Source organism: Hordeum vulgare, chromosome 3H (genome assembly GCF_904849725.1).
Source record: "Hordeum vulgare subsp. vulgare chromosome 3H, MorexV3_pseudomolecules_assembly, whole genome shotgun sequence".
In the NCBI taxonomy this organism is placed as follows: Eukaryota; Viridiplantae; Streptophyta; class Magnoliopsida; order Poales; family Poaceae; genus Hordeum; species Hordeum vulgare.
The window spans coordinates 195,907,562-195,923,228 of NC_058520.1; the positions used below are offsets into that span (position 1 = coordinate 195,907,562).

At 45.7% G+C, this 15,667-nt stretch overlaps 2 protein-coding genes across 3 annotated transcripts; both read left to right on the forward strand.

The window, feature by feature from the left end:
- The first annotated feature begins 1,055 nt into the window (after positions 1-1,055).
- Positions 1,056-3,112, forward strand: LOC123441621. The gene is made up of 4 exons (XM_045117970.1): positions 1,056-1,490; positions 1,640-1,759; positions 2,865-2,947; positions 3,039-3,112. Exons 1-3 carry the CDS (start codon positions 1,056-1,058, stop codon positions 2,880-2,882), a joined length of 573 nt encoding a protein of 190 aa, XP_044973905.1. The 3' UTR covers positions 2,883-2,947; positions 3,039-3,112.
- On the forward strand, positions 3,064-5,290 carry LOC123443496. 2 transcript variants are annotated; one of them, XR_006630683.1, is made up of 3 exons: positions 3,064-3,796; positions 4,154-4,226; positions 5,052-5,290. XR_006630683.1 is itself a non-coding variant. In XM_045119881.1 (2 exons), the coding sequence occupies exon 1, from the start codon at positions 3,503-3,505 to the stop codon at positions 3,785-3,787; it is 285 nt and encodes a 94-aa protein (XP_044975816.1). In that variant the 5' UTR covers positions 3,067-3,502; the 3' UTR covers positions 3,788-3,796; positions 5,052-5,290. The 2 variants fall into 2 exon arrangements, 1 of the variants encoding a protein (XP_044975816.1); XM_045119881.1 differs by lacking the exon at positions 4,154-4,226 and having other exon boundaries at positions 3,067-3,796.
- The last annotated feature ends 10,377 nt before the right edge of the window (positions 5,291-15,667 follow it).

Sequence of the window (15,667 nt, forward strand, 5' to 3'; positions counted from 1 at the left end):
AATGATCCTTCCTCGACTCCCTGCGAGGAAGCAATCCCGAGGCAAACAATCGAGTTGAGTAACATTTGTAGTTGTATAAAAGATCAAGGCACAACTACAAGTCGTCCTGTAACCGTGGACACGCATATTCGAATAGATAAGTTCTTCCCTTCAGGGGTGCACAACATATTCCCCGTCACGCTCGATAAACTATGGCCGGACACACTTTTCTGGGTCATGCCCGACCTCGGAATATCGACACGTCGCAACCCCACCTAAGCTATGCAGAGAGGCCAGCCCGCCGGTCTAACTCCTATGCACAAAGTGTTCGTGGGCCTACTTGCCCTCTACGCTCCTGCATGACGCGAGGGCGGCCGATGTCAGTCCTAGCACCCCTTATAACAAGCACGATGCATCTCGGGAGCACTCGGGCGCGTGCCGTCCATTGCTGACGTGTGAAGAGCTTCGGCTGATACGACGATGTCGAGTACCCCACTACAAGAAATATGCTCATACATGACGTTCTTTAAGATGTTGTTGATGAATTCGTCATAAATCTATGAAGATTTCATCCGAGATTGTCGTAAGCCGTTAGAGGGGATCAAAACTACATATAAATTACGACGATGTGAGTCAAAAACGTCGTAACCGCATAAAATGAGATCGTCATAACTTTTACTACGATTATAAAAATGTCGTAACATGTTCTAACTATGTTGACATGTCACTCGTGAGTCCATTCTACCCCACGTCATCCTAGTTTGTGAAGCAACCTACTATTCTGTCATTCCAAAAATTCTCGAGAAATTCACATAAATACTTTGGATCGTATATTTCTCAAATATGTGAAAACCCTTCCTTCCATAGTTCAAAAATAATTCAGAAATGTTCATTTTTCTATTCTGTTCAGAATAGCACTTTGTGAAGGAAGTGCTATTTTTTGATTTTTTTTTAATTTGTTATGCCCGTTTTAAAATGGTGGTCAAAACGACGGGCATGACCGTTCATAGTTAGGGGTTGAATCTTGCAAAAAATTTGTTGGATCTCTGATTATATAGATACTTATTTACCTAAACATGATTTTCCTCCGCGCCTCCGATCCGGTCTTCCTCCGCCACTTTCGCGACCGCAACCCGCCCCGCGTGCTCGGCGTCTGCGTCGGCTACTCCATGAGACCGTACAAGTTCATGCCTCTCCCGCAGCCCCCGGGGCTCGCCGCCCTCTCACGCCGCGCGGCCTCCTCCTGCGCCGACGCCTTCGCCCGCGGAGGCCAGCGCATCGAGCACTGCCGGAACGACCGCCTCATCGTCGAGTCCCTCCGCAAGGGAACATTCAAGCACTCCGTCCTTGCGCCGCTGCTCTCCGGGGAGCCCGAAGTGGTCCTGCCACCGATCCCGCCGCCTGGACGGCAGCATAATCGCCGGATCCCGACCAGCCCCTTCAGGCCGCACCGACCCATGGCGGCCCCCGGAAAGTGGAGCGAGACGACCATGCTCGTCATCGACATGCAGGTGCGTGCGGGCTCTCGTTTCTCGATCCGGGTCGTTGCCCTTCCCCCCTTCCTTTCCTTTGTTGTGAGGAAAGAATCCATCTTTTGTTCGGGATTCTTGTTTGGTGGGTCGCCTGACGTGCCTGCCTGCCTGCTTGTGAGTTGTCGCAGAAGGATTTCCTGGACACGGCGATGTGCAGCCCGGTGCTGGTCGCCGGCGGCGAGGCCGCCGTCCCCGCCGTCGTTGAGGCCGTCGACGTGGCTTGGGAGCGCGGCATCTTCGTCGTCTGGGTAATTTCCGTTCCTCTTTTCTAGTGCTGCTTTGCCTATTCTCTAATTTCTTTCTGTACAAGACGGGCCTCTAATTTCTTGGGAGTAATCCATTCTAATTCGTGTTCTGTGCAATCTCTTACCGGCGTGGTGCTACGGTTCCTGTTTTGCTGGTTACGTTCGATTAGCCTTGCAACCCCCCTTGTGTTCTAATAATGTAGAAGTCCTACTATTTTCCTTGTCAGGTTCAACAACTGTCTGCGGCAGGATGAGACCTTCGCTCTTCCCAGAATCCACTCTCTTGTTTGACAGAGATACGTGCATGACTGGTAATGTTTGGGGCCAGCGATTGAGATCCGGATTACTTCATAGATACATCTGAAAATGCTGCATCACATCACATGCCACCGATTCTTTTCCCAGGATATGGATCAAAGACACACTGTCATATGACCTGTATAGAGGGACTAGTATTAGATTTGGCTTCACACCCACAGAATTATTGGCCTGTATTTTTTTCCAGGACAACACGTTGTGGCTTGGCTTCCATGTGAAGTTTGATCATACTATAGTGCCTGCCTCTCCGAATGTTGGGCGGTCACCTTCTTTCTTGTATAGTTTTTCATTTTACTTAATTGCTGTGCAAGTACCATTCTGCGAAGGAATGTTAATTAATTTTATAATGCACATATGAACAATCTGTTATGAGTGCACATATGACGTGCTGGGATCAAAGCGGGTACCTAGGAAAGTTTGAATGCCCTTTTCCATTCGTATACTATGATTGAACCTGCAAAGAAAAATAAATTAACATGTCTGTATTTTCTGTTGAATGTTAATTAATTGCCCAATTCATCCTGTTGGATTGCACTTGATCGAGGAATTTGGGTTTTTCAGTTGTTTGTTGGGATGACATTTCCGCAAACATGTTGGATGCGTGAGTGCTCTACTTGGAATACGTAGTTCTTATTCAAGCTTATATAAAACCATTCGTGACATGGTTGTTCTTTTTTGGATGGATGCTAGGCACTAAACATGTTTGCTCGATGTTGGTTATGTGCAATGTTGTGTTGATATCTTGGACATTTGTTTATAGCTGCAAATAATTTGGTGTTATACCACGCAGGGAGGACTGCATACATGAAGCATCTTGATAAGCTGTATAAGATGCATGATATTGCCTGGTTTACTCCAGTGAAGCTTTTTAAGGTGCTCTTTGTGCTTGAGCTGTTACAGAGAATGGAATTTCGATTTTCTTTCCAGTTTGGCCATTGATGCATGTTTTCATACTCTGGTGCAGGCGTGCAGCCGTGGTATGCCTATGCAATAGCTGTGTCAATCCTCTGCACGACTAATCTTTCAGTCCCATTGAAGGTGCGTCCATAATTTTCTTGTCATACACTACTAGGGAATATACTTCTCTTGATGTCGCATACCATCTATAGTAGCTGTCTATTTTTCTCGATGTAATTATCTTTTGGGATGGTTACACTGCTTAGTGCAATATATTGTTTTCTGATGTGTTTTCACTTTGCACTTGCATGCTGGAACATGGGAGGAAAAGAACCTCAATTCATGGGGCTAATGGTAGGGCACCCAGGAGGTGCAGCACCGGATCCGCATCACCCTCTCCTCCAAGTCCGTCAAGAACCTCGAGAAGGGTGGGTGCCCGGTGATTGCAGTTGCGCCTGACGCAAAATCTGGGGCCGCGCGCTGGCGGTCACCTGCGCCTGACGCAAAATCTGGGCGTAGCTTGGCGCCGGAATGCCATTTCTCTTCACTGTGTGGATCTGCGTGCGCGCGGGCCGACGGTCCAGACGCCAGCCGATGGGCAGCCTCGCCGGCGGGGTGGTGGCCAGGCGGCCGCGGTTCCTGTGCATGCACGTGTTCCGGACCAGCGGCGAGATCATGCTGAAGCAGGTGGTGGGGAATTGGCCTGACGAGGTCACGGTGCGCTTCGACCTCGTCTTCGCCGACGCGCCCTTCCCCGCCGAGGGCAAGTCCGACGTCGACGACATCTTCGACCCGCCCTACTACGAGTGGTTCTAGTTTGACAAGGTCCTCCACCCTCCACCTTCCCCCCTTCCTCCCGTATTCCCATTGCCTGATCTCTACTACGAGTGGTATGTTATACAAATTTGACTGGGACATGCAAGTTTTTGATAGATTTAACTTTTCTCAGACACTTCAGGCGTGTAGTAACAATTAAATTGTAGGTTAAATGTTGGACTAGAGAAATATTGATGATAGTTTGATTTGCAAATTGTTATATGTCAGCTTCTGCAATCCATGGTACAACTACAAACCTGTGGGTATTGTTGCTAAAATATGCAGTATAGCATATGAATGTATGGCATACAAGTAGCAGACCTACATAATTTGAATTGTTTTCGTGACTTCGTGGGTCAATTGTAGGTTGCGGTTTTAGGATCTGGCAGTAGCCAGATCTGTTTGTGCTTATGCCCGAAGGTAAAATCTGGCGATTTGGGTGAGTAAATGGAAGTTTGCGAAGGAATTAACCTTTTAAGCTTCCAATGTCAAATATAGTTCAACCTTATGCTGTCAACTCTGCATATGAAGTAGTATTTGCTTGGAGAGCAGCATTGCTTAGGAGAGTGTCTGTGTGTTTTGCTTGCTGGGTCAGAGTAGTAGGTGGAGTATTTTGCTGGATCATATCATCAATCAGTCAATAATATAATGTGTTCGTGTATGTATGTAACTAAGATTAGATTCCAACTCCTAAGATATTATTACACGGAGTTAAGAACCTGGATCATATGCAGTGTTATATTATAGAAACTTGTCAAGGCCATCAGGATATTACTGTTGTTTATGGATGAATAGTGGCAGCAACGAAGTTTGATAGAAACTGTTATTTAAAGATGAATAGTGGCAGCAAGTGTGAAGATTGTGCTAGCCTGCTTGGTACATTTGTATCCCTGCTTATCTCAAGTGTGAACATTCAAATGCTATTTGGTACTAGAAGTGAAAATAGTACATATGTTTTGTTGCTTGGATGACATGTTAGTGTGTTTGTATAAACGATAGATGAGATAAAAATATGGCCATGGTCATGTTCTACCTTCATGTGCACCATTGCTAATATCCTGATGACGCCCTACAATTAATTTGGAACGTGGAACTATTCATCTTTAAATAGTTAAATAATGTGCACCTGAGCCACTATTCATTTTTTGTAAATTCTGTTATTTAAATACCTGCAGTGTTAGTTCACACTTTTTTTGTAAATGTTGTTATTTAAATACCTGCATTGTTAGTTCACATCTTATTCTTATTTTTTGCACATGTGAAGTACAAAGCCAAGTGTGAAGCTATGAAGCGTATCAACAAAGAGTAGCATATGTATTGTAATAGTAGGCAGTATTAGGTATATCTGGGTAGTGGTGTAGTGTAAAGATTGTAATAGACAAATTTGATGTTGGTTTGGACGAATTTCATTTGCTCCCTAGCCTGTTTGAAATTTTGATTCTGAATGTGATTTGAATACCTATGAAATGACAACTTGACAAGGGGACCAAGTTATGATATTTATTTGACGAAATATGAAATTTCTGACGTGTGAGACTAATTTTGAGGTCAGCATGACATGTGGGACCAGTAAAAAACAAAAATAAAATGATCAAAAAAGAAAATCAATAGAAAGTAATAGGTCACAAATCAAAATTTGAAAAAAATTACTAAGATGGCTGTAAATAGGCTAAGGCCCAAAAAGAAGCTCAATAAGAAAAAACCCAAAGAAATAAAACCAGCCCATGTGATCAATTAAAATGGGTTGGGCTGATTTCAGCCATGACGTTTTGATTTCGTCGTAATTTTGCCACGTAGGATTGCCACGTAGGACTGAGTTTGATTACCAACGACGATTTAGGATCGTCGTAAAGGTTACGACGATTTAGGATCGTCGTAAAGGTTACGACGATCCAGGAATCGTCGTAAAAGTTACGACGATTTTGATCAAAACGTCGTTGCTGTTCATTTCCGACGCTCCGTTTTCGACGCTTGGTTTTTCGTCGTGAGATCGTCGTAAATTAAAAACCGTGACGATGTAGCGACGAAAAAATAGCGTCGTGTATTAGCATATTCCTTGTAGTGCCCATAATTCTTCGCACGTAGACGGTTAGTGCATAGTAAGGCCTTCTGACCAACCCAGATCAAATACCCAAATCCATTAGCATTTTAATTAACTCGAGGACGTGTGGCAAGGACCAGGATTCCCAGCCACGCCTCGACACATACACATGGGAATCAACCCGTCAAACATTGTCCATCAATGTTTCCAGTAATATGGTCAAGTAACGTGTCGTCAAAAACATCAGAGGGATCCAAGGTATCACCCTCGATGGATGGCGTACCATGTAATCGTCAAGGTGGCCAGGGAGGAATCACCCTCGCTGGACCAGCTTGACAGGTTTTACGACAGAGTCGTTATCGGAGGTGGAGTACGAGGAATCACCCTCCGAGAACCACCGCCGATCAACTTCACTGCAATGCTAACATCGAGGTACGTAACGAGGTGTCACCCTCGGTACCCGACAGTAGCCCTAAAGCATCGTACAACTAGGGGGTGTGAGTAAGGTCCCATGTCTTGGCTCGTCGATCAGAAGATCGAGACTTGACGATAAAGCGAGGGCAACTCGTGTAAGGTTCAGAGGAGAGCCACCTATACTAAGCAGTTTAAGTGGTATGGAAAGTAGCAATTTATCAAAAAATAGGCTATGCATCAGATATAGGAGCTAACTATAACAGTAGCAAAATACTAATGTAAGCAGGAGGGAGAAAGACATGGTCGATATAGGGATGATCAAGGGGGTTTTCTTGCCTTGTTGCTCTGCGGCAAAAGGCTGGTCGTCAGGAGGGTAGAAGTACCCGAAAACAGCGTCAGTCTCGGGGTCTACCGGTAAGAAGTGGGGGGAAGAAACAATGAATAATAGCAACAGGTGCGATCACAATGCATGACATCGCAATATGGAGGCTAGACATGAGCTAACGCAGAACATCCGTCACAGACGGATCAGGAAAATATCAGATGATATTTCCCGGGTCTCTAGCTACTACCGGTCAGACGAGAAATGATGTAAAAGTTCCACGTTTGCTATGCTAGGGAAGCGTGACACACGAATGGACCGTGTATCCGGGTTCGTCTCGTTCTACTGATCAACTTTCATGGCGAAAACATTTTTATTTGAGCTACTGTTTATTTTATATTAATTTTAATTTTTTTATTAATATTTAGGAATTAAAAAACAAATCTGGTTAGTTCAATTAAATGCAATTATGACATCAGCATGATGACATGCTCACATCAGCAGTTGACTGGTCAACTGACTAGTGGGTCCCATGTGTCGTAGACTCAATTTTTAATTAGGTTAAAAATTAATTAATCAGAGTAATTAAATGGGGGACCCACATGTCATACTCTAAAAGGATAATTTAATTATCCTAATTAACAAATTATCTAATTAATCTATTTACTCATAATCATTATCAGTAATACTTAATTATCTAATTAATTAATTCAAAAATAAATTAAATAATTATCTTAACTAATTAACCAATTATTTATTTTATTAATAAAAACATATATATATTTTGATATTTATTTTTAACATTTTTAAAGGGGAGTTTCCTCGCCCCCTGCTAGTGGGAGTGGGGGGTTGGCCCCACATGGAAGTGAGCCAACGATCTCACCACAGCACAACACACAGACATATACATATCCATACATATACATAATGTATTTTCTTCTACATACATGCATACATACCCAAATACATACATACATAATACATACATACATACATGCATCTAATATATCCATTTTCCTTTTTTTATCCTATCTCTCTGCTCAGACTCTGTGTTCCTCTCTCTCAACACAGAGACAGAGGCAACCCCCACCTCCTCTCACAGGAGAGGAAAATGACGCCGGGACAAGGCGGTGAACGCTGGAACAGAACCGGAGGGGGAGAGGAGGAGAAGGTGGTGTTCTCACCCATGTTGTAGGGGGGCGGGTTCGGCGAGGCTTGATGGAGCCGTCGGGGACGAGATGAAGTGGCCGGTGAGGAGGAGGACGAGGAGGCCGGTACAGGAGGCCAGCGAGGAAGGGGACGTGGAGGTCGGTGTAGGAGGTGGAGGTCGAGGTGGATCCGGTGTGGGGCTGGTGGCGCCGCTGTGGGGCTCCGGGACGGTGGAGGAGGGGCCTCCCATGGAGGGCTGGCGAGGCGGCCGGTGGCGTCGGCCCAAGGAGGAGGAAGGCAAGGTGGAGCGCGGTGACGTGGGGAGAGGCGGTGCGGGCCGGCAGCGCGCGGCAGGGAGCGGGGGTGAGGTGGAGTGGCGCTGGAGGAGGGAGAGGGAGACGGAGGCCGGTGGTGCGAGGCGAGCGCGTGGGGGAGGGGCTCGGTCTGTGCGAGGGGAGAGGAGGGAGCAGGGGCGACATGAGGGCATGCGAGGCACGGTGGCTAGGGAAGGAGGCGACGAGGGAGGCGTCGGATCTGACGAGCGCTCTGGGGAGGGAGATGCGACGAGGGGAGAGGTGGGGATCAAGCCAGGGGGGCTCGTGCATAGAGACGGGGGATGGGGAAACTGGCGGCGTGGGGTGGGGAGGTGAGTGGGGCGTGTGGGGTTTGGCTAGGGTTTGCCCTGGGGGCTAAATACCCCGAGTGGATGGGCCGGCAGGGGAGGTAGTGGCCGGCTGGGCCACTTTGGCCCAGTTGGGCGAGGGGCTTTGTTTGTTTGTTTTTTTTTGTTTCTTTTTTGAATATATAGGGTTTTAACTAATTTTAAAAATTCCCTATTTACTTCTATAATTTATTAGGGAATTCTTATAATTCATCCAACCATATTATTTTTGCATTCGAAACTTTTATTGCTTGACTTCAATTTTAAATTTAAATCCGAATTGTTTTGAACTAACGCGAGATCAACGATAGGATACAAGGTGACGTGGCATTCATTGCATAGGTTTATTGTAGCTTAATTACATCCAACACTGTAGCAAAAGCTGAGGATGTCACACGAAGAACCCTTTATATAGTGAGGGAACAAATCCAACCGTTACCCCTCACTTACAGCACCCGCAGCACGGTACTACCGCTCGGGAGTAGTGGTACTACCGATGCCCCTAGCGGTACTACTGCTTGCGAGGAGCGGTACTACCGCTGCCCCTAGCGGTACTACCACTTGGCAGGGAGCGATACTACCGCTAGCCCCAGCGGTACTACCACCGCTAGGCCTGGAGCGGTACTATCGCTTGGTAGGCACATATCCACGGTAGTAAAAATACTACTACCGGGCCTACCACCGCTGGAAAAGTATTCGCAAAATGTCCGACGAAGTACAACCGCCCAGAGAGAGGTACTACCGTCCCGAAGCGGTACTACCGCTCAGAAAATGGTACTACCGCTGGACTGTCTGCAGAAACAGGAAGAGAACAAGAGGGAGCTCCATTGCTGCAGGGAAAAGTGGTGGAAAGAAAAAGTGTGTGCGTGTGTGTGTGTGTGTTGATTCCATCCAAACCTTTTCAACGCGGACCCCCTCTTAATAGTACGACTTTCGTACGACTCAAAACCACCAAAGAGAACCGTAGAAGCCACCGTGCTTCAAAAACACCGAGGGGCGCCGAATTGTCTTGTGCCTTGCCATGTATTATTTGAAATGCTCAATGCACACGATTAGTCCACAGAGGTACTGTCATCTATCACCAAAATTACTTAGGAAGAAATATGCCCTAACAATCTCCCCCTTTTTGGTGTATGGATGACAATACGTGATTTACACAAAAGAGAATATAATGAAGACATATGCAAACTCAAAGCCTATAGACTAGAGACTGGCTCCCCCTGGATGTGTGCATGTTTCAGAGTAGTGCTATGGACAGCAAAGCACACAATCCAAGGAGAAGCACCCCCCTAGAAATCATAGACGGATACTCCTTACACCGACCTGATACAACACTAAGTAAGGAAGCCAGGTATAGCATGTGAGCATGAAGATAGGGGCACAAGATAAATGAACTCACAGGCTAACATATAGAGAGATAATAAAGATAATATAGGGATAGCATATTCCCACACCATATGACTAAGAGTCTCACACCCATAATAAATTATCCAACAAGATAAAACCAGCCAAGTTCAGCAAAGAAAGACTAAAAAAATGATAAACCAAAGCAAATCCCTACTCTCTCTCCCCCTTTGGCATTAGGACACCAAAAAGGCAGAGAGGACACCTAAGACACGAGCGGTAGCTCAACCGTATGACTCCTCATCAGATTCCTCTGTAGCCTCTGCATCAATCTCCTCCTCAGCCTCCTCATCAGGCTCCTCCCGATCAGACTCAGCCCTTTGTAGGTCTCGATGAAGTAGTACAGGTAAGGCCCATAGATGGGAGCCTTAAAGTTGTATATTGTCATCTGAAGCTCGCAAAACATCACATTAGACACATCGAGTGGGCCAGAATCCTTCGTCCGTCCTTGCTCACACATAAGGAGCATGTCCACCAAATAAGAATGCACTTGGTCTTTGTTGCCAACCCGAGGAAACAGAGTGTTGCGGAAGATCCTATGCATGACATCCAACAAGGAGTTGAGCACATTCTTCCTGACAAAGTAGGGATGCAACTTTTGCTTTGGGGTAGCACCGGGGTTGGCATGAGGGCGCAAACCAACAGGTTTATGCAGCCCCTTATCACGGATATGCAGAAGCTTCATAAACTCAACCCAGGTGCCACACATCCTCTCTCCATTAGTCATCCAGGTCATAGTATGATCCACAAAAGAATGAAAGTGGACAGAGACATAGAATTGTGCCACTACCACTGGATCGAAGTCATAGTGAAAGGAGATGAGGTCCTCGACACCCAGCTGTTGTATCATGTTAAGGGCTTCTCCAAAATATGCAGGATCCCTCTGGAGATGGTTAAGATCAATGCACTGCACCTGGACAAAGTTGTTCTTCCGGGAAAGGATGACATCTTGATAGATCATTGCTTGCTGCTTTGACCAGAAAAGCTCACAACCCCTGAGCTGAGCCCTCTCATTTACATAAGGGTTGCGCTTTCTGCGCTCCACAAAATACGGAATAGGCATAGTATCATAGTAAATATTGGCCTCCTTGTCCTTGGATACAACCCGCTTGACATTCGCTTCGGGGGGTTGGAACCTTATGGGACATCAGGGTTGCGGTATCTCTTGGACTGTGCGGACTGTGTGTCACGAGCCGGGTTTGAGTGACGGGAGCCACCACCTGTGACACGCAATGCAAGCAAGCAAAAACGACAAAAAGAAGTCATGGAAAAGTCCAGAACACAGGATAAAAAAGAGATGAAACCAATTTAGACCATGCATACAAGGCACAACGGTAGTACCGCTCGTTGTAGAGCGGTAGTACCACTTGGAGAGCGGTAGTACCGCACCACGAGCAGTAGTACCGCCCCACGAGCGGTAGTAGCGTGTGGTTACAGATCTCATAGTGCGGGATACAAATCTAGCAATGGTGCTGCAGATTTAATACAAGCGGAGACCTAGATTATGCATAATCTATTCAACTAAACACAATGGAGCACTCCCAAATGCTCTCCTCCCATTCATGGAGAAACAAAACCGTGCCATAACAATGGAGGCAATACACCAAGCCCCTAACCCTAGAAACATTGAAAACCAAATAAAGAGAAGGAGGATAGGGGCGGTACCGGGATCCATGGCACAAGGAGGAGGAAGGGGGTAATCCCTTCAACTGGAACGAATGGAGAAGCGACGGGGAGGGAGGTCTCCTTTGGTGAGATTTGAGAGAAAGGGAGAGAGCTCCACGGGAGAGAAAGAAGAAGTGGAGAAAAATTAGCTCCTCTGCTTAAATACCCGCTAGGGGACAAGCAGAGCGGTAGTGCCGCACTGGTCATCGCGGTAGTACCGCTCCTCCTAAGGCAGTACAAACTCTGAAAGCGGTAGTACCGCTTCCTCGCAGTGGTAGTACCGCTGATAGTGTGGTAGTACCGTGCCAGAAAATACAGAAAAATTCCAGAAATTGCCAAAACATCGAGAAATCGATATGGACACATACGAGACATTGTTAGAATAGAAACTCAAACAAAACACAACGACTGGCATTGTCATAACCCTCCTTTGCAAGAAGGGGGGGGGGGGGGTGGCCGGAGCCACCTAAGTTTGAGACAAATGGTATGCCACCGCGAAGAATTATCCTTGGGTTCATGACCAAAGCTCATCTTTGAAGCACAAGTGCCATCAATAATGGCTAATGTGAAAGACTTGATCGATTTATGCATAATGGGGGGAGGGAAAGTTCATTGCTTGAACAACATCCCCCCTATGTCTATGCCTACACCTAGATCAAGATATAATGCAGAATGAGGTGCAGAGTGCTTAGTTTTAATCCACATTACTTGAATCAATGATACTTAGCTCATGCCTTAACTCCTGGAACCTTGCTTCATCTAGTGGCTTAGTGAAAATATCTGCAAGTTGCTCTTGAGTGTTGATGAATTTGACCTCAATATCTCCACGCTTGATATGCTCACAGATGAAGTGATGACGAATATCAATATGCTTGGTTTTTCTATGTTGCACCGGATCGAGGGAAATATTGATAGCACTTTCATTGTCACATAGAAGAGGCACTTTGTCACAAGTGACGGTGTAATCCTTTAAAGTTTGCCTCATCCATAGCAACTGTGCACAACAACTTGCAGCTGCAACGTACTCAGCCTCAATGGAAGATAGTGAGATGCAATTTCTCTTCTTTGCAGACCAACTTACCAGTGAATGACCAAGAAATTGACATCCTCCACAAGTTGACTTCCATTCACACCGTCTCCCATCCAATCTGAGTCAGAATAGCCCACTACATTGAAGCTTGCTCCTTTGGGATACAATAGGCCAAAGTTTGGGGAATGAGCCAAATATAGAAATATTCGTTTGATAGCTGCAAAGTGGCTTTATTTTGGTGCAGATTGAAACCGTGCACAAATCCCTACACTCAGCATGATATCTGGTCTAGATGCAAAGGTAAAGGAGGGATCCAATCATGGAGCGATATACCTTTTGATCCACTGCTTTACCATTGGGATCACTGTCAAGCTTGCATTTGGTTGGCATGGGGAACTTGACCCGCTTGACGTCCTCAAGCTCAAACCTCTTGAGCATGTCTTGAGTGTACTTGTCTTAATTGATGAATGTTGCTTATAGTTCTTGCTTGATTTCAAATCCGAGGAAGAACTTCAACTCACCCATCATTGACATCGCAAACTTCTCGGTCATTAGTGCGAAAAACTCTTCATTAAAAGATTCGTTAGGAGAGCCAAAAATAAAATCATCGACATATAGCTGGCATATGAACAATTCCCCTTTGATCTTCTTGGTAAAAACAGTGGGATCGATTTTCCCAATTTCAAACCCACGATCTTGCAACAACTCGGTAAGGTACTCATACCACACACGTGGGGCTTGTTTAAGGCCATAGAGTGCCGTGTGGAATTTGTATACATAATTAAGGAGCTTGGGATGCTCGAACCTCGGGGGTTGTTTGACATAAACCAACTCATTCAAGGGAACATTAAGAAATGCACTCTTCACATCCATTTGTTGCAACTTGAAGTTATGATGAGAAGCAAATGCAAGCAGTATGCGAATAGATTCAAGGCGAGCAACATGAGCAAAGGTTTCACCCTAGTCGATACCCTCGACTTGGGAGTATCCTTGAGCCACCAATCTTGCCTTATTTCGAACCACAATGCCATTCACGTCTTGCTTGTTCTTGAATATCCATTTGGTCCCAATGACATTATCCTCTTCCGTTGGTCTTGGTACTAATTCCCAAACTTGATTGCGCTCGAAGTCGTTCAGTTCTTCATGCATAGCCATAAGCCAATCCTCATCATCGAGCGCTTCATGTACCTGTTGAGGTTCACAATACGAAACAAACGCGTGATGCTCACAATAGTTTTGAATTTGTTGATGAGTGCATACTCCCCGTTTTAAGATTCCAAGCACATTCTTCATGAGATGTGATTTGACTCTGAGCTTGGATGATATCTTGGCTGCGTGGCGCTCAAGGAGTTCAGCGCTTGTTAATTGAGGAGCATCAACTTTATCATGTTGTTTTTCCTTGGCTTTGAGTTTTGATCCTGCCTTGGCACCCCGGCCCCTTTTGGATGCCGCAGTAGGTAGTTGAGGAGCAATAACCTGATCAACTTGATTTTCATCTTGAGCACACTCATGGGTTTGTTCTTGATCTTGTGACTGCTCTTGATCTTGATCTTGTGGCTGCACTTGATCTTGATTTTGTGGCTGCACTTGATCTTGATCTTGAGCAGATTCGGAACCTTGTGTAAGAACTTGGACATCATGTTGTGCATCACCATCCTCGTGTGGCTGATCTTGTCCTTGATCCTGTTCAGCTGGTTGAGGGTCTTCACTTGGTTCTTCGGAAGCGTGTGGGGCTAGCTAGGGTGATGGCTCCACTTGAGTAGAGCATTGTCCTTATCCTTCAGCCACAAGGGGTTCCTCAATGGGGAGTATTTGACCAATCCACATTCTTGTTATGGCTTGGAGAGGAATTTCATCACCTACATCAGAAATACCACTTTGCTCCACCTGGGAGCCATTATTTTCATCAAACTCTATGTTACATGTGTCCTCAATGAGTCCGGTGGACTTGTTGAGGACGCGGTAAGCATGAGAGTTTGTAGCATAACCAACAAATATGCCCTCTTGAGCTCTAGAATCAAATTTAGCCAAACATGCACCTTTCTTGCGAATGAAGCACTTACAACCGAACACCCTAAAGTACTTGAGGTTGGGCTTGTGCCCGGTAAGGATCTCATATGGGGTCTTGTTCAAGCCTTTGCGAAGGTAGAGCCGATTGGATGCATGACATGGTGTGTTGATGGCTTCGTCCCAAAGGTTATACAGAGATTTGAACTCCAGCATCATTGTGCTTGCCGCATCCATCAACGTCCGGTTCTTCCTCTCCACCACACCAATCTGTTGAGGGGTGTAGCGTGATGAGTATTGATGCTTGATCCCCTCGTCACTAAGGAACTCATCCAAGGTGTAGGTCATGAACTTGGTGCCATTGTCACTTGTAATCATCAAAATCTTTGCTTCATGTTTACGTTGAGCTTCATTAGCAAAGTTGATGACGGTCTGTTGAGTCTCACTCTTCCTCTTGAAGAAGTATACCCAAGTGTAGCTTGAGTAATTATCAACAATCATCAAGCAGTACTTTCTGCCCCCAAGACTGTCAAAGGATGGAGGACCAAAGAGATCCATATGAAGTAGCTCCAAGGGCCTCTTGGTGTAGATGAGAGTTGTGGGACGATGAGCAGTTTGTTAGTCCACAAACATGGTCCCCTTCAATACAAGCACTGCAAGCACGATCTTTGGAAAAACTCACATTTGTTAGTCCACAAACATGGTCCCCTTTGGGGAGACTTTGCAAAGATCTCATATTGACATGAGCTAGCTGGCGATGCCAAAGCCAACCCGCATCAACTTTAGCCATTAGACAAGTCACTGTCTTAGTGGGTCATTGTGAAAAGTTCACCACATAGAGACCGTTTTCGACATATCCAACATAGGCTACTTTAAGAGTCTTGCTCCACAAAAGGGCCACGGTATCCAGATTAAAAAAATGTGGCAATGCCCATAATAGCAAGCCGACGAACAGAAAGCAAACTGTATGCAAGGGACTCGACGAGCATGACCATCTCTATAGATAAATCTTGAGAGATGACCACCTTATCAAATCCCAATACCTTAGACTTTGATGCATCGACATATTGGACATGGGTGGTAATATATGGAGTAGGATGCACATCGACCACCAAGTCCTTGCTCCTGGTCATATGATTTGTTGCTCCACTGTCGAGCAACCATGACACCCCACCGAGAGAAAACTC